Consider the following 18669-nt stretch of genomic DNA (forward strand, 5'->3'; position numbering starts at 1 on the left):
GCTTGGATTGATGAAAAACAGGATTTATTAAGCAAACACAGGGCCAGGCAAATTACTTATTTTAAATTAAAAAGTTTTAAATCAATTATTGAAAGTGTACAATGTGAACTTTGATGGGTCACATTATCCAGAAGTATTATACAACATTTTCCATACTCTTGCAACTCTTTAAAAGCTTAAAAAACACTTTTTAAAGTGCCTTGAGATGACAGGTTTTATGAATTGAACTATATAAATATAATTTAAACACTTCAAAAACAGGCAAATATTAAAAACACCAACACATGCAACCATGAAAAAAAAAACACCAAAACACCAAAACATGCAACTTTTAAAATACAAAATGTCTAAAAAGTTTTTAATTCTTGGCCATTTTCTCCAGAACACGCCTTACTTTGGCACTTGCCCGGCGTTGGCGCTGGAGCCGGAGATTATAAGTCTTGAACGGGCTAATTCTTACAGAGCAGGGCTTAATTATTGCTTTGCTGGGTGACCTCATCTGTAGTGCGTGTGCCCCTTCCTCTGCTGCCTCCTTCTCTTCTTCCTCCTCCTTCTCCTCCTCATCCTCCTCATTCTCTACTTCTTCTTCTTCCTCCTCCTCCTCTTCTGAGGTGGACCATTCCCCCTTGGCTTTCGTACTCTTGGGTGCTGGACCTGCCTTTTTGCTCTTCTTTTGTGGGCAGCTGAGGAGGAGGATGGCTTCTCTCTGGAGGGCACTTTGGAGAGTGCATCAGTAATTAGAGTTCTTCTTCTGACGGCCTCCTGCAGGCTGGGGTTCAGGACATAAAACCTGTCAGCAGTCTTAGTGTCATGACACATAAAAGTGCTGACTTTGTTCCTCTCCTCGGGCGTCAGGGCAGACTTGGCCTAAAGAGGGAGGAAAAAGGCATTAGATTCACTCACAATCCGATAAAAGCAGGCAACATGCAGAGAAAGCCATACTCACACTGTCGGCTAGGGCACTGCGGATCAAGATGCAATTGATGGCGCTCCCCAGCCCCATCTGCTTCCATGCAAAATTAAGGTAGCGCACAATATTTCTGAATGGCAGCTTTCCCATGGTGAATAGCAGATACTTGTTGTTTATGGACAGCCTGCTCTTTATGTCCCTCAGCCTCTTCACCCAGCTGAACTCCCTCTGCGTGAGTGCAAGGGTAGCCTCTCCAAATTGCACCGAGGTCTTGTGCTCAGCCACCTGCATACCGAGAGAGGTCAGAGTTAAGGCATTAGGTCACGCGGCTGTGCGTGAGCCACTGTCTCCGCGGGCTCACCCTAATGAGAACACCCTCCGATGTCTCCTCCAGGGCTCCTGCGTCCACCTCTGTGTCCAACATGTTGATGAACACACCTGGCCTGTGTCCACTGACACATGCCCAGTATGCGGTCAGGTACCCGTATAGCGTAGGGAGCTATTCTTTGGCTCCTTCTCCAGCTTCTCTGAAAGATGGAAGAGGAGGGTGAGTGACAGACAAGTGAGGAGGCAAAACAGTGTGGCCACCCATCAGGGTGGACCGAGGAGAACTCACCCAATGACTCTTCAATGAATCCAGGTGCCAGGTGGATGCAGCGTAGGATTGAGTCCCGCTGTGGCACTTGATTCATTTTGGCCCTCTTCACTCTATTTTGGTGAAGAAAATGGCCCTTTTCAGGTCCCTCCTTGCCTTTTCCAAAAGATCAAGGATTTGAGAAATTTGTTTGTTGGTGAGCCTTCAGCTGTCGGGGCGGTTCCTTTTCAGGTAACTTATGAATTGGTGGAGCTGGTAAATGTAGAACCGCTGAGTGGTTACCTCTTTCCCACTTTTGCTCAGCTCCACTAACCATCTAAAAAGGAAAAGGGGAACGCCGTCACGTGTGACGAGAGCAAAAGAACTATTAAACGAGCAACCGAGCTCACCTGTTGATGCGGCCAATGTGGAACATAAATTTCCAGTTTGAAATTAGCTTGTGCCCATCCGCCATGTAACGCAAGAAGCTCTTCAGCCTGCTGATTCTGCTCACCACCCCCTCCCTCATTTTACTGCTGCCATACTTGCTGGTGTGGTAGCTATGGTAACGTTCTACGTAGGCCTCTGAAAGGAGAATCACGGTCATAAGTGTGAAACATGCCAACTCCACGTGGGGAAGATGGGGATGATATTTACCCATGGAGCGGGGCAGCACCAGCCGGTGCATCAGGTTTCCCTTCCCTCTTCCGGTGCTCCATGTGCAACAAGCACTGGAGGTCATAGGGAGCTTCCGAGTTGTTGAGCTGCGCCTACGAATGCGAGGATGATCGCTCATTTTAGGCTTCAAAAGAATCTCCTCCTCCATCATCTTCTCCTCCTCGTCCTTGTGCACAGAGGAGGCGGGAGATATGTGTGGGCTCTCCAGAGCCAGAGGAAAGACAACAGGAGAGACAAACAATGAGAAGGGGAAGAAGAAAGAACAATGTGTCAACATGTGCTGTCAGTGCAGACTGTAACGAGTAAGGCTCTCTGCTGTAAACTCACAACATTGGAGGACTCTGCAGGTGATGGAGGACTGGATGGAGGGCGGTCTGCAGAGAGCTCCAGAAGGTCTGACGTTGACTGCTGGGCATCACCCCCCTGTTCTTTGCTGGTCCCAGCAGATGTCCTGCACTTCACGTGTCACACAGAATTTCAGCCTGTTACACAGTGCTAAAGAACAAAAAGAAAGCTGTGCTTTTAACTTACGGGATGGAGCACGGATTTGCTGACCACCGCTGGGCCTTTTTTCAAGCCAGCAGCAATCCGTTTAGCAGTGCTCAGAGCCTGGTTGAGCTCCTGGACCCTGCCACAAAGCTCCATATTTTCCCTCCTCAGGTGCACCACCTCCTCTGTACCTGAGAGTAACACAGATGAAAGCAAAGGGGGTAGGAAATAAAAACAAAAATCAGGAAGATAAATAAAAACAACTGATAAAACTAAATTAATTAGATAAATAAATACTGCGACAGACTGGCAACCTGTCCAGGGTGTACCCCACTTCTGGCCCATTAAAATGCTGGATACAGGCACCAGCACCCCTCGCGATCCCATAAGAGAGAAGCAAGTAAGAAAATGGATGCATAGATGAAAAAGAACATAAATAGGAGATGCACAATACCTGCCCAAGGCATGCCGACATTGCTCAAGATCCATTTCGTCTTCTGCTGGCTCCTCTACCTAAGGCTCATTCATGGCCGGTTGGGGAGGGTCTTCCAAATCTAAGGTGAAAACCATCGGTGTGCTGGGGTTGGAGGCAAGCAGCTTTGCCAGTTGGTTGAGAGCCAGTAGGAGTCTGGCATGTTCTGCCATTTTGCTCCTATTTTCTTTGCTTAGTTCACTATGGTAGCCAACCAGGAGACGGTAGAGGTGTTTCCCGGGCAGATAATTACATCCGGGAACCGGACATGGACACTCCCTAATGGACATTTTTTTGGAACCCAGTCTTGCAAGAATATTTTTCTCTGTTAAGTTGAATACATTGTGAGTCACTCTCAGGTGCTTTCCAAGCTGAATGAAAGAAATCTTGCAAAGCGGGCACACGCTGTTGGTTTTACCAGACATTTTCTGTAAAAAGGCACAAACACTAGACAATGGATCTCTGTACCACAGGCCAGGCTGGTCTTCCTCAAAATAAATAAAACAAACAACAAATTTAACTAATTCAGACTGCAGATAGGGCCGAAGCAAAATCTGCTTGTTTAAAAACAGACGGAGCATCCCGAACGATTGAAAACAGCTGATACAAATCCACAACTCCAAAATCAAACATTTCAGAAAAGGATTAAAGCTAGTGATGTTAGGTGATGTGCCGAGGCTTCGAGGCGTGTGTCGAATAATGGAGGGGGCGTTTGCGTAAAGCGCGTATCGAGGCTTGCTTCATTTAGGGGAGGAGCCGAAAACGATGACGTCCGAAGCCTCGCTGCGTGGCTGTACCACGTGACTGCTTCGGGAAGTGGCTCAGAGTTGGCCAGATGACCGGTTCATTCAGAACCAGGCATGGCTGCACTCTGGATCATAAAACAGTTCTGCTAACCAGATGCAGTTTAAAATGCCACTTGGTCTGTTTATAAGTTTGTTTTTTATTAATTCTGCATTTTTTAACTACATGCACCGTATTTCTGTGCGTCAGTGCTTGCTCCCCCCCCCCCTTTCCCTCAGAGCAGGTGCTTTTATCACCGTTCACCATTCAAAACGTAAATCACTACGTTTAATGTCCTCACATCGGTAGCAACGTGTGCCAGTTAAAGTCAATAGGAGAGTTAGTAGCTGTGTTTCATGCTGTTTTGTTTTTAACAACATAGATTCAGTAGTGCTTCGGTGGGCTGCTGCCTCGCGCTTTAATTCAGGTGCGCACTTTTAAGGGTCATTTTAAAGAACTTGTAACATCAGGGGCTTCATCTCAGACCTGTCAGTACCCCTGTTCCCTTTATAGGAGCCCTTTACAGTATTTAGTTATGCATTTTACCCCCAGCGCACCAACGGGGGTAAAATCCGCCCACCGCACCGCCGCGAGCAATAGAAATTTGTCTAGTCAGCACGGCGACTGACTGAGAAACCTGTCGCTGTGAAAGGTGATGAGAATGTTATAAACTGTAACAGTCTAGAAGTGCATTGAGCTGAAAGGAGGGAGACATCAGCAGCTGGATCGTGCATAAAGACGCAGCGTGAACCTCTGGTGTGCTTCAGTGTTGCTGCTGAGGGGTGTGTGGTGGATGATCCTCCCACCACCACATCGTGTTAGTATTCTTTCTTTCTTTATATTATATTACAGTTTGAGTTATTTCATTTAGACAGGTATTTTCTAATGGGTGCACACTTTGGTTAATGACTGTCTGAATGGTTTATTAGGCCCGAGCAGCGAAGCGCTGCGAAGGCCTATTGTTTCTGTGTTGTTTCTTATTAGGCCCGAGCAGCGAAGCGCTGCGAAGGCCTATTGTATCTGTGTTGTTTCTTATTATTATTATTATTATTATTATTTTTATTCTGCCCCCCTAAAGAGGGGCCTTTTTGGGGGCTTTATCATACTCAAAAACTCACCAAACTTTGCAGATGCATGGTGACTGTTTAAAAATTTTGTATTTTAAGGTCGTCACAAAAATCTAAAGAAAAATGCCTCAACGGCGCCACCTAGCAATTTTCAAAGGACCCTTTGCTATTCACTTACTTCGTCGTAGAGACATGAGATTTGGTACAGTGGTAGAGCTCACCAAGACGCTCAGAATTTACAATTAATGTCATAGTGCAAATATCACAGGAAGTCGGCCATTTTAGATTGAAGGTCTGATTTTGACCCGATTTTTGACGTTTACAGCATTGGTATTTGATCGAACTCCTCCTAGGGATTTTGAGCGAGCGGCTTGAAACTCGGTCAGTCTGATCATAAGGCATGGCCAATTAAAAGTTATCAAAACGGTGAGTTTTTGAGCATGCTGAAGGGGCGTTGGCTGGGGTCAAAGTTCACCTACTCGCCATGAAACACAAAACTGTTATATTTCATACACAAAAACTCACAGAGGCACCAAACTTTCTGTGATTGATCATCATCGGGTCTTCTACAATATCCAATGGTCAAATGATGACATTGCTTAGGCCACGCCCCCTGACAACAGGAAGTGTCATGTTTTGTTGTAAGCGGTCGCTATGTTACCCCTCTGAGCTAATCAACATGAAACTGTGTCAAGAGACAGAAGACATATTGGTGTGTTGTGGATTCCAGCCCCAAGTGGATTCCGTGGAGCAGGGCGGCGTGGTGGCGTGGGGAAGTCACATCAAACCATATATTTATAATCTTTTGACAGCATTATTTGCTCAAACCTGTCCACCAGGTGGCAGCAAGAGACCACAAATAAACCACAAACCAAGTTGTCTTGTTCAGTAAGGCAAGGCAAGGCAAATTTTTTTATATAGCACAATTCAGTACAAAGACAATGCAAAGTGCTTTACATGATTAAAATATAGCAAAATAAAACAGAATAAAAGCAAGTAGGGATTAAATGTAGATAGCAAAAAGAACAAAAAAGTGGTGATTCAGTTTACTAGAACAGTTGAAGGCAATCCTAAACAAATGTGTTTTTAATCTTGATTTAAAGGAACTCAGGCTTTCCGCACCTTTACAATTTTCTGGAAGTTTGTTCCAGATCAGTGGAGGATAGGAACTAAATGCTGCTTCTCCTTGTTTAGTTCTGGTTCTAGGTATGCAGAGTAGGCTAGAGCCAGAAGACCTTAATGATCTGGATGGTTAATACACTGATAACAAGTCTGATGTATTTAGGTGCTAAGCCATTCAGGGATTTATAGATGAACAGAAGTTTTTAAAGTCTATTCTCTGATATACAGGGAGCCATGGAAGGATTTTAGAACTGGGCTGATGTGCTCTACTTTCTTAGTCTTAGTGAGGACGCGGGCAGCAGCGTTGTGGATCAGCTGCAGCTGTCTGATCCACTTTTTAGGCAGGCCTGTGAAAACACTGTTGCAGTAATCAATTCTACTAAATATAAACGCATGGATTCGTTTTTCCAGATCCTGCTGAGACATTAGTCCTTTAATCCTGGAAATGTTTTTCAGGTGATAGAAAGCTGACCTTGTAACTGTCTTTAGATGCTTTTGGAGGTTCAGGTCTGAGTCCATTACTACACCCAGATTTCAGGCCTGATTAGTGGTTCCTAGCTGAAGCGACTGAAGCTGTGTGCTAACCTTTGATCTCTCCTCTATTGGTCCAAAAATTATTACTTCTGTTTTGTTTTTATTCAACTGAAGAAAATTTTGGCACATCTACGTATTGATTTCTTCTAGGCATTTACTCAGTGCTTAAACTGGTTCATAGTCACCTGGTGACATGGTGATGTAGAGCTGTGTGTCGTCTGCTTCATTATGGTAGCTGATGTTGTTGTTTCTTATGATCTGAGCTAGAGGAGCATGTAGATATTGAATAGGAGGGGACCCAGGATGGACTCTTGGGGAACCCCACATGTGATTTTTGTAATCTTCGATGTAAAGTTACCTACTGATACAAAAAAGTCCCTGTCCTTTAAGTAGGATTTAAACCAGTGGAGAGCTGTACCACAGAGGCCGACCCAGTTCTCCGTGCGCTCTAACAGAATGGAGTGATCAACAGTATCAAATGCTGCACTGAGGTCCAACAGAACCAGCACTGTGGTTCTTCCACAGTCTGTATTTCTATGGATGTCATCAAACACCTTGATAAGGGCGGTCTCTGTATTGTGGTGAGCACGGAAGCCAGACTGGAAAATATCAAAGCGGCTGGTCGTTCTTAAGAAGGTGTTTAATTGTTGAAACACAGCTTTTTCAATAATCTTACTGATAAAGGGGAGGTTTGAGATGGGTCTGTAGTTCTGGAGTAGTAGTTTGTCTAAATTGTTCTTTTTTAACAGTGGTTTGATAATTGCTGTTTTTAGGGACTGGGGGGAAAACACCTGACAGAAGGGATGTGTTTATTATCTGAGTCAAATCAGACGCTATGACAGGCAAAACTTTCTTAAGGAAAACTGTGGGTAGAGAATCAAAACAGCATGAGGAGGAACTTAGCTGCTGAATGATCTCCTCTAAGCTTTTGGAGTTTATTTGGCTGAATTGGGACATTTTGTCAGGATAAGTTCCAGCTGAATACGGCTTTGGTTCTAGAGTTGGTGTGGATGTACAAACTGATCTTCTAATTATCAGTTTATTTATTTTTTAGACTAGTTCCATACGAGAGGTTGCAAGAAAACTTGTAACTTTACGGAATTTGCAGCTTAAGAAGATTGGGTTTGACAGACAACACCAACTGTCCCCTCAATCCAGTGCACACAATACCACAACAGACCTCATCACGCTTTACAGTACATCAAGAAAACTAAATCAACTAAAACAAGTTCACGAGTGCACATGAAATTAAGTTAATCCATATTTGTGTGTCAGGGTGTCTAAGCACTCTCCAGAATTTGACATCTCAGCAGGACCTGTAATAATTATAGAAAGTAACGTTATAGTTGTTCTGCCTTTTGTTAAGACAGCAAGGAATTCATGTCGTGAATACATTACATAAATAAGATATAAATTAATTATTAGTCAGAGGAAATCCATGGTAAAAACAGTTAGAAACGTTTTGGGTTCATATTTAATCAGAGTGAGACATCAAAACTTTGTTAGATCTCTATGTGAATTACATGAGATAGTGAGTGCTCTCACCTTAAATAAAAGATCTTTGACGTATTTTGCTCTGGGAAAAGCTGCTTTTCAGCGATGAAGCTAGGGAAACTGCTAATGTTGAAGTTGAATTTGTTCTACACGCTTCTGCCTTGGAAAATATTCGTCTTTTTACAAAAAGAATGTTTAAAGCCAGATTTGTGGATAAAGGTCATTCAGACAACGCAAGAAAAGGAAGCTTTGTGTGGGGAACTGTTGTCCTAGCTGTCTAGCTGCATATGGCCCCAGGACAGCACAATAGTTTTCTTGAAGTATAATTTTGGAGAAGTAGAAACAAGTATTAATTTCAAAAGGTAGGTAAAAGAGGAAAAAAGTTTTTACAAAATCTTAAAATGTTGGATGGTTGTTATTTCCATCTTGCTGTGAAAATTGGTGAAATATTATCATTTTTAATGCTTAGATATAAAATTGCAAGGCAATTACTAAAATTGCCGTTTCTTGAAAATGTTTTTTGGCATGCCATACTTTATATTTATAGGTAGCCTAGATGTGCATAATAAAAGAGTGGAACTAAAAGCTGGTCTAAAATTTTTATGGAGCTTTAACTTGCTAAGAGTAATAACGTTAGATGATTATATCTTTAAAATGAGATAACTGTCTCATAAAATGTGATAGTTTACTTGGTCTAAAGAGATGATTCAATTAAATGTTATTTATATAGCGCCAATTCATGAAATATATCATCTCAAGGCACTTTACAAAGTCAAAATCAATCAGATTATACAGATTGGGTCAGATTATACACATTGGTCAAAAAAATTCCTATATAAGGGAACCAGTTCATTGCATCAAAGTCTTGACAAGTAGCATTCTCTCTTGAAGAAGCGTAGAGCTACAGGGAGAGTCGTCTGCATTGTACATGGCTTTGCAGCAATCCTACCTACTGAGCAAGCATGAAGCAACAGCGGGAAAAAAACTCCCCATTAACGGGAAGGAAAACCTCCAGCAGAACCGGGCTCAGTATGAACGGTCATCTGCCTCGACCGACTGGGGTTACAGAAGACAGAGCAGAGACACAACAAGAGAGACAAAAAAGCACAGAAGTTCTACATTAGATGGTAGTAGCGGGTGATGTGTCTTCCCTGGATGATGCCACAGCTAACAGAACGCCAGACCAGGTGTACCTACTATGAAGAAAAAAGGAAAATCAAAAAGTTAAAAGCTGAAATGACAACAGTCATTCAAAATTGAAGAACAATAGACCCTGATGTCCTGCAGTAGCCTAAACGTATAGCAGCATAACTATAGAGGTAGCTCAGGGTAACATGAGCCACTCTAACTATAAGCTTTTTAAAAAAGGAAAGTCCAAAGAGCCAGCTTCTAGTGGAGAAGTTCAAGTATCTTGGGGTCTTGTTCACGAATGAGGGGAAGATGGAGCGGGAGATCGACAGGCGGATTGGTGCAGCGTCTGCTGTGAAGCGGGCGCTGTACCGGTCCGTTGTGGTGAAGAGAGAGCTGAGCCAAAAGGCGAAGCTCTCGATTTACCGGTCGATCTACGTTCCTACCCTCATCTATGGTCACGAACTTTGGGTCGTGACCGAAAGAACGAGATCCCGGATACAAGATCCCGAAATGAGTTTTCTCCATAGTGTGTGTGAGCTCTCCCTTAGAGATAAGGTGAGGAGCTCAGTCATCTGGGGAGGACTTAGAGTAGAGCCACTGCTTCTTCACGTCGAGAGGAGCCAGTTGAGGTGGCTTGTGCATCTGGTTAGGATGCCTCCTGGACGCCTCCCTGGTGAGGTGTTCCGGGCACGTCCCACCAGGAGGAGGCCCAGAGGGAGACCCAGGACATGCAGGAGGGACTTTGTCTCTCGGCTGGCCTGCAAACGCCTTGGGATTCCCCCGGAGGAGCTGGCCCAAGTGGCTGGGGAGAGGAATGTCTGGGCCTCCTTTATAAAGCTGCTACCCCCGCGATATTGCTAAAGTGTTCCTTTGGCAATAGTCCAATTGCTAAAGTGTTACTTTTACATTACTTTTGGGTGTGTATCCACCAATTTAGATGTTAAACTTTCATAAAAGCTGTCTTAATGCAAGAAACAAAACCCTTAGACACATGAAATAGCAAGTAACTTTAAAAAACTAAAATGGTTTTGTTAACTTTTCACATTAAACTGGATTAACAGCTAGTAAGATACCTTTGATTAAATTGGTATACTAATGTTTAAACCAGGGGTGTCAAAGCTACGGCCCGCGGGCCGAATTCGGCCCGCCGAACGATTTAGTCCGGTCCGATGGCCAAATGCATTATCATTATTCAACGGCTGTATCTCCTCGCTGCATCGCGCGATCTGCACCAGATTTTTTTTGAGTCGTGGGGGAGCGCTGCCGAACACGTTCGTGTGAATCGCCCAGTGGACGGGCGGGCAAAATGCGTGACAGCATCTGCGGTGGCGGGCGGGCGGCGGTGCGCAAATCCCAGCGGTGGCCAATAGGCCAGAGCGGCGCTTTGCTGCGAGGGCCGCTCATCACCGCTTGCGGTTTTAATTAGGCCCGAGCAGCGAAGCGCTGCGAAGGCCTATTGTTTCTGTGTTGTTTCTTATTATTATTATTATTATTAGGCCCGAGCAGCGAAGCGCTGCGAAGGCCTATTGTATCTGTGTTGTTTCTTATTATTTTTATTCTGCCCCCCTAAAGAGGGGCCTTTTTGGGGGCTTTATCATACTCAAAAACTCACCAAACTTTGCAGGTGCATGGTGACTGTTTAAAATTTTTGTATTTTAAGGTCGTCACAAAAATCAAAAGAAAAATGCCTCAACGGCGCCACCTAGCAATTTTCAAAGGACCCTTTGCTATTCACTTACTTCATCGTAGAGACATGAAATTTGGTACAGTGGTAGAGCTCACCAAGACGCTCAGAATTTACAATTAATGTCATAGTGAAAATATCACAGGAAGTCGGCCATTTTAGATTGAAGGTCTGATTTTGACCTCAATTTTGACGTTTACAGCATTGGTACTTGATCGAACTCCTCCTAGGGATTTTGAGCGAGCGGCTTGAAACTCGGTCAGTCTGATCATAAGGCATGGCCAATTAAAAGTTATCAAAACGGTGAGTTTTTGAGCTTGTTGAAGGGGCATTAGCAGGGGTCAAAGTTCACCTACTCGCCACAAAAAATAAAACTATTATATCTCCTATTCAGAAACACACAGAGGCACCAAACGTTCTGTGATTGATCATCATCGGGTCTTCTTTAATATCCAATGGTCAAATGATGACATCACTTAGGCCACGCCCCCTGACAACAGGAAGTGTCATGTTTTGCTGTAAACTGTCGCTATGTTACCCCTCTGAGCTAATCAACATGAAACTGTGTCCAGAGACAGAAGACATGTTGATGTGTTGTGGATTCCATCTTCTTTAATATCCAATGGTCAAATGATGACATCACTTAGGCCACGCCCCCTGACAACAGGAAGTGTCATGTTTTGCTGTAAACTGTCGCTATGTTACCCCTCTGAGCTAATCAACATGAAACTGTGTCCAGAGACAGAAGACATGTTGATGTGTTGTGGATTCCAGCCCCAAGTGGATTCGATGGAGCAGGAGAGCGTGGCGGCGTGGTGAAGTCACCTCAAACGCCGCTGCCATACGTTTGGCTCTGAATTCCACATTTTTGGGCCGAGCTGCTTAAAACTCACTTGGATGCATCCTTATCCACCCCCCAACAGGAATCCATAACAAACTTTGGTGGGCGTGAACTAATGCCTCAACGGCGCCACCTAGCAATTTTCAAAGGACCCTTTGCTATTCACTTACTTCATCGTAGAGACATGAGATTTGGTACAGTGGTAGAGCTCACCAAGACGCTCAGAATTTACAATTAATGTCATAGTGTAAATATCACAGGAAGTCGGCCATTTTAGATTGAAGGTCTGATTTTGACCCCATTTCTGACGTTTACAGCATTGGTATTTGATCGAACTCCTCCTAGAGATTTTGAGCGAGCGGCTTGAAACTCGGGCAGTCTGATCATAAGGCATGGCCAATTAAAAGTTATCAAAATGGTGAGTTTTTGAGCATGCTGAAGGGGCGTGAGCAGGGGTCAAAGTTCACCTACTCGCCATGAAAAACAAAACTGTTATATTTCATACACAAAAACTCACAAAGCCACCAAACTTTCAGTAGTTGATCACCACTAGGTCTCCTACAATATCCAAAGGGCAAATGATGACATTTCTTAGGCCACGCCCCCTGACAACAGGAAGTGTCATGTTTTATTGTTAACAGTCGCTATGTTACCCCTCTGAGCTAATCAACATGAAACTGTGTCCACAGACAGAAGACATGTTGCTGTGTTGTAGATTGCAGGCCCAACTGGATTCCATGTAGCAGTGCGGCGTGGCGGTGTGGCGAAGTCACCTGAAACACCGCTGCCATATGTCCAGACTTCCATAGGATATTGACAAATTTAATAAAAAGTAACTTAAAATTACCTTAAAAGGACAACATTTTTAAAAGTCAAAAGGCTTATTTAATGCTTTGAGAACATCTCTTCTATTCGGCTACAAAATCAACCAAAACAGGATGATCTTTTAACCTATAAGACCATTTTCAAGATGTCAATACATAGATTTTAAGCTGGTGGGTCGCCACTGCCTCCGGTGAAACTCACCAAACTTGGCAGATGCATGAAGACTGTTTAAAAATTTTGTATTTTAAGGTCGTCACAAAAATCAAAAGAAAAATGCCCAACGGCGCCACCTAGCAATTTTCAAAGGACCCTTTGCTATTCACTTACTTCATCATAGAGACATGAGATTTGGTACAGTGTTAGAGCACACCAAGACGCTCAGAATTTACAATTAATGTCATAGTGCAAGTATCACAGGAAGTCGGCCATTTTAGATTGAAGGTCTGATTTTGACCCGATTTTTGACGTTTACAGCATTGGTATTTGATCGAACTCCTCCTAGAGATTTTGAGCGAGCGGCTTGAAATGTCGGTGTGTTGTGCATTCAAGCCCGTGTCATGTTTTGCTGTAAACGGTCGCTATGTTACCCCTCTGAGTTAATCAACATGAAACTGTGTCCAGAGACAGAAGACATGTCGGTGTGTTGTGCATTCAAGCCCCAAGTGGATTCCATGGAGCAGGGGAGCGTGGCGAAGTCACCTCAAACGCCGCTGCCATTCGTTTGGCTCTGAATTCCACATTTTTGGGCCGAGCTGCTTAAAACTCACTTAGATGCATCCTTATCCCACATTTTTGGGCCGAGCTGCTTAAAACTCACTTAGATGCATCCTTATCCACCCCCGAAAGGAATCCATAACAAACTTTGGTGGGCGTGACCTGATTTGTCTATAGCGCCCCCTAAAATATTTTAAATGATCAACCCGTAGCCTTGCTTTAAGCTAGAACAAAAGTTGGTACACAACATACTAGTTTTCAGTTCTTCCTCCTAGTTAGGGTTTAGTTACTTACTCCTCTCCTGTTTGCCTGGTGTGGTTTTGCTAGCCGTTTGTTTCCTGCCTCAGGTTTAATTTGTTGGTCTCTGCCTACTGCTGGGTTTAACCCGTCTCACCTCTGGACTTCAGGTGGAGTTGGTATCCTGCTGTCATCTGGGCCCACAAGTATCCATCCTGCCTCAGCTCCTGCTCTCATCTACTCCTGTTCCAGTTCAGTCCTGCCTCTCTGGTTTCATCATCCACCACTATCTACTTTTCAATAAACTCTCAATTTTAGCTCCATGTGTAGTTCTGAGTTCTTTGAAGACAAATCCTGACAATGTTTAAACTATAAAGTAATTTTATTCATATTTTATGTAAAATACATTTCCATGTCTTATGATTTAAATTAATTTTGTCAAGAAAGTAAAACCTTCTTTAATGTCACATGATTGCAACAGCTTAAAACCACACATTACACCCTTACAATTATGTGAATGGAATTCTAAACAATAACTGAATTCCCATCTTTACTAAATTAAGAGACGTCAGTGATGAAGTTTAAGCACTTTTATTGAGAAACAGAGCAATAGTAACTTCAGAATAATATTTCTTACAACATTCCTCTTTTTTTTAATGATGCTGTCGTTGGCAGTAGCTGTGTCATCACACACAAAACAAAATGACCCATCACATAAAATGTGAACAAAACACAAAGGACCCATTTCTGTAAACTTGTAAAGTGGGACCCAAAAGGTTCCTGTGTTGGAACTGGGCAGTGCTGGAACTTTTAGTACAGATCAACATGATTGCTTCATAGAGTTTTATCACACAACATCAAAGGTTTAACTTTTAACTACAATTTAGGGTTCATCTAATTAAGTATGGCCTATTTTAGGTCCCTATGCACACATTATTTTAAATTTACATTAGACTATGTAAGCTAAACCTGTTCAGTAACTGTAATGTTCTGTTGTGGTTTTGGTTATTTTCAGTTAGTCGACTTTTCTGTTTTAGGATTTATTTCTGTGTTGTGTCGTTTTGTATTGGATTTATCCTTAACCGGTATTAGTCTTTATTTCAGCTAGTGTTGGTCCAGTCTTTGTCTTGCTTTTTACCTTAGGTTTAGTCAGTGTGCTCCGTTTATTATTTCCACCTGTGTTGGTCAATTAGTCCCGCCCTGCTCTTTTGTTCCGGTCATCTATTTAAGCCCGCTTTAGTTTTTGGTTTGTTGTCAGGACGTCTTGTGTTATCCCCCATGTCCAAGTTCCCCGGTAAGAGTTCTTTCCCTTCTGTTTTTTGTTTAGCCTGCCTGTCCGCTTGCCCGTTTTACTTTCGGCTCGTCTGCTTTTTGAGTTTGCCTTGTTGTGTTGCCTGGAGCCAAGTCTTTTGTCCCCTGGACCTTTTGCTAATAAACCCCTTTTTTAAAGCTTCAGCTCTGTGTCTGGCTAACATTTGGGTTCTCCTTATTCAAATCATTACATTACGTCCTGACCACCATGAACCCCAAGCCGACACGTTATCTCCTTTCTGGAGGAGCTAAGCTCACTCAGCCCGGCGCACCACTATCCTCCCACTCTCAAGGCTGTTGTTCATTGGACTTACCCTGTCAGTCCGCCTCATCGCCGTTCATCCCGGATCCGGACCTTTTTCTGGAGGTCGACGCCGAGAGGATCTGGGAGCTCCGTCCCGACTTATTCCCTGAGTCGGTCCCGTTTCCCCCTCCTGACGCGGAGGCGAATGAGTCTTCGCTGGCAGTTCCGTCCCGTCGGGAGGAACCGGCATCCCCGCTAGCCCCGCCGTCTCGCCGCCGAAGGAGGAAGCGCTCGTCTGCCGGCCCCCCATCCAGCAATGGCGGGCAGCCGCCCGATGAGCCAGTCCGGCCTCACCCGACTGCCGAGTCTCTGGCTCGACCCACTTCCGGTCCAGCAGACAGGAGTTCCTCGCTTCCCAGAGTTGAGAGGCCTACAGCTCCCCCTGCTGGCGTCCGTGACTCGGAGTACTTGACATTGGAGAGCAAAATAAGAACTTTTGCCCCCATCATCAAACGTCTCAGGGAGGCTCTACTGATCCAATATTCTGAGGAGCTGGAGAAGAAGTTAAAGGAAGTTGAGGGTCATTATAGGACTGCACTACAGGCTTTCTACAGCCGACCCGAGTCTGTCCTCGAGGGTCTGGCCGACGCCCCGGCTCCTGAGTCTCTCTCCGAGGGTCTGGCCAACCCCTCGACTCCCATCAAGCCCAAGTTCCGAGAATTGGTCCAGGAGGACTTGGCGTCACCCAAGTCACAGGAGGGGGTCCAGCAGAAACTGCTGCCACAGACGTCCGACGTAGGAACCCAGAAGGGTCCGTCGCAGATGTCCGACGTGGGAACCCAGAGGGGTCCGTCGCAGATGTCCGACGTGGGAACCCAGAGGGGTCCGTCGCAGATGTCCGACGTGGGAACCCAGAGGGGTCCGTCGCAGACATCCGACGCGGGAACCCAGAGGGGTCCGTCGCAGACATCCGACGCGGGAACCCAGGGGGGTCCGTCGCTGGCGTCCGACGTGGGAACCCAGATTGGTCCGGCGCTGACGTGCGACGTTGGAACCCAGGGTGGTCCGTCGCGGACCTGTGACGTTGGAACCCAGGGGGATCCTTCGCTCTTCGGTCATCCAGGACCTCAGAAGGGGGTGCAACAACCGGGAACCCCTGGAGACCTAGAGCCTCATGGTGTTCTTTACAAGTCCAGACCCCAGATAGCCCTCATGGACAGCCAGCTTTGGGAGAGACTTTATTGGACGTCTCTTTCTGATACCCTCCAGGAGTTGATTCTGAGACTCCTGGTGGCTAAGGGTCCGACTTTGGTGCCTGAAACCTGCAGCCCGGGGTCTCCTGAAACCTGCAGCCCGGGGTCTCCTGAAACCTGCAGCCCGGGGTCTCCAGCAGCCTGTAGCCAGGCCCCCACCTCAGCAGCCTGTAGCCAGGCTCCCCTTTCAGTCGCCTGTAGTCAGGCTCCCCCTTCAGTCGCCTGTAGCCAGGCTTCCCCTTCAGTCGCCTGTAGCCAGGCTTCCCCTTCAGTCGCCTGGAGCCAGGCTTCCCCTTCAGTCGCCTGTAGCCAGGCTTCCCCTTCAGTCGCCTGTAGCCAGGCTTCCCCTTCAGTCGCCTGTAGCCAGGCTTCCCCTTCAGTCGCCTGTAGCCAGGCTTCCCCTTCAGTCGCCTGTAGCCAGGCTTCCCCTTCAGTCGCCTGTAGCCAGGCTTCCCCTTCAGTCGCCTGTAGCCAGGCTTCCCCTTCAGTCGCCTGTAGCCAGGCTTCCCCTTCAGTCGCCTGTAGCCAGGCTTCCCCTTCAGTCGCCTGTAGCCAGGCTTCCCCTTCAGTCGCCTGTAGCCAGGCTTCCCCTTCAGTCGCCTGTAGCCAGGCTTCCCCTTCAGTCGCCTGTAGCCAGGCTTCCCCTTCAGTCGCCTGTAGCCAGGCTCTTTCGTCGGTCGCCTGTAGTCAGGCTCTTTCCTCCGTCGCCTGTAGTCAGGCTCCTTCGTCTGCCGCCTGTAGTCAGGCTCCTTCGTCTGCCGCCTGTAGTCAGGCTCCTTCGTCTGTCGCCTGTAGTCAGGCCCCTTCGGTCGCCTGTAGTCAGGCTCCTTCGTCTGTCGCCTGTAGTCAGGCTCCCCCTTCGGTCGCCTGTAGTAAGGCTCCCCCTTCGGTCGCCTGTAGCCAGGCTTCCCCTTCGGTCGCCTGTAGTCAGGCTCCCCCTTCGGTCGCCTGTAGTCAGGCTCCTTCGTCTGTCGCCTGTAGTCAGGCTCCCCCTTCGGTCGCCTGTAGTCAGGCTCCTTCGTCTGTCGCCTGTAGTCAGGCTCCTTCGTCTGTCGCCTGTAGTCAGGCTCCTTCGTCTGTCGCCTGTAGTCAGGCTCCTTCGTCGGTCGCCTGTAGTCAGGCTCCTTCGTCGGTCGCCTGTAGTCAGGCTCCCCCTTCGGTCGCCTGTAGTCAGGCTCCCCCTTCGGTCGCCTGTAGTCAGGCTCCCCCTTCGGTCGCCTGTAGTCAGGCTCCCCCTTCGGTCGCCTGTAGTCAGGCTCCCCCTTCGGTCGCCTGTAGTCAGGCTCCCCCTTCGGTCGCCTGTAGTCAGGCTCCTTCGTCCGTCGCCTGTAGCCAGGCTCCTTCGTCCGTCGCCTGTAGCCAGGCTCCTTCGTCCGTCGCCTGTAACCAGGCTCCTTTTTCAGTCGCCTGTAGCCAGGCTCCCGCACCGGGAACCAGTGACCAGGCGCCGCCGTCTTTAGCCACTAACCAGGCGCCGCCGCCTGTAGCCACTAACCAGGCGCCGCCGCCTGTAGCCACTAACCAGGCGCCGCCGCCTGTATCCACTAACCAGACGCCGCCGCCTGTAGTCTTTAGTTTGACGCCTTCCCTACCCTGTAGTCCGGCGCCGGATTCTGTCTTCTCTCTCTCCAGACCTCGCCGCCGGCCTCCTAGATTCCTGCTCCGCCGCCGGCCTCCTAGATTCTTGCTCCGCCGCCGGTCTCCGAGGTTCCTGCTCCGTAGACGGCCTCCTGGACGTCCGCCGGAGAGCCTAGCATGCCGGGGCCGTCCGCCAGAGAACCTGTCACGCCGGGGTCGTCCGCTAGAGAACCTGTCACGCCGGGGCTATCTGCCGGAGAACCTGTCACGTCTGGTCCGTCCGCCAGGACGACCGCCGGAGAACCTGTCACGTCTGGGCCGTCTGCCGGGACGACCGCCGGAGAACCTGTCACGTCTGGGCCGTCTGCCGGGACGACCGCCAGAGAACCTGTCACGTCTGGGCCGTCCGCCGGGACGACCGCCGGAGAACCTGTCACGTCTGGGCCGTCCGCCGGGACGACCGCCGGAGAACCTGTCACGTCTGGGCCGTCCGCCGGGACGACCGCCGGAGAACCTGTCACGTCTGGGCCGTCCGCCGGGACGACCGCCGGAGAACCTGTCACGTCTGGGCCGTCCGCCGGAGAGCCTCTCACGCAGGGGCCCCCCGCCGGGAAGACCGCCAGACTTCCTGATTCGCTGGGGTCGTCCGCCGGGAAGACCGCCGGACTCTCTGTTGGGGGAACTGTTTTGGGAGATTTTCTGTTAGTTTGGATTCGCCCGATGTGGGT

General features: G+C 47.2%; 1 protein-coding gene across 2 annotated transcripts; it reads right to left on the reverse strand.

The window, feature by feature from the left end:
- Nucleotides 1-665: 665 nt before the first annotated feature.
- Nucleotides 666-2948, reverse strand: LOC110368274. 2 transcript variants are annotated; one of them, XM_036132745.1, is made up of 8 exons: nt 2694-2948; nt 2490-2618; nt 2142-2364; nt 1895-2069; nt 1527-1821; nt 1272-1437; nt 947-1195; nt 666-867 (listed from the first exon to the last, which is right to left on the reverse strand). In XM_036132745.1, exons 1-5 carry the CDS (start codon nt 2805-2807, stop codon nt 1710-1712), a joined length of 753 nt encoding a protein of 250 aa, XP_035988638.1. In that variant the 5' UTR covers nt 2808-2948; the 3' UTR covers nt 666-867; nt 947-1195; nt 1272-1437; nt 1527-1709. The 2 variants fall into 2 exon arrangements, with proteins under 2 accessions (XP_035988638.1, XP_035988637.1); XM_036132744.1 differs by having other exon boundaries at nt 2142-2328; nt 2694-2833.
- Between the last annotated feature and the right edge of the window lie 15721 nt (nt 2949-18669).

Source organism: Fundulus heteroclitus, unplaced genomic scaffold (genome assembly GCF_011125445.2).
Source record: "Fundulus heteroclitus isolate FHET01 unplaced genomic scaffold, MU-UCD_Fhet_4.1 scaffold_536, whole genome shotgun sequence".
Lineage (NCBI taxonomy): Eukaryota > Metazoa > Chordata > Actinopteri > Cyprinodontiformes > Fundulidae > Fundulus > Fundulus heteroclitus.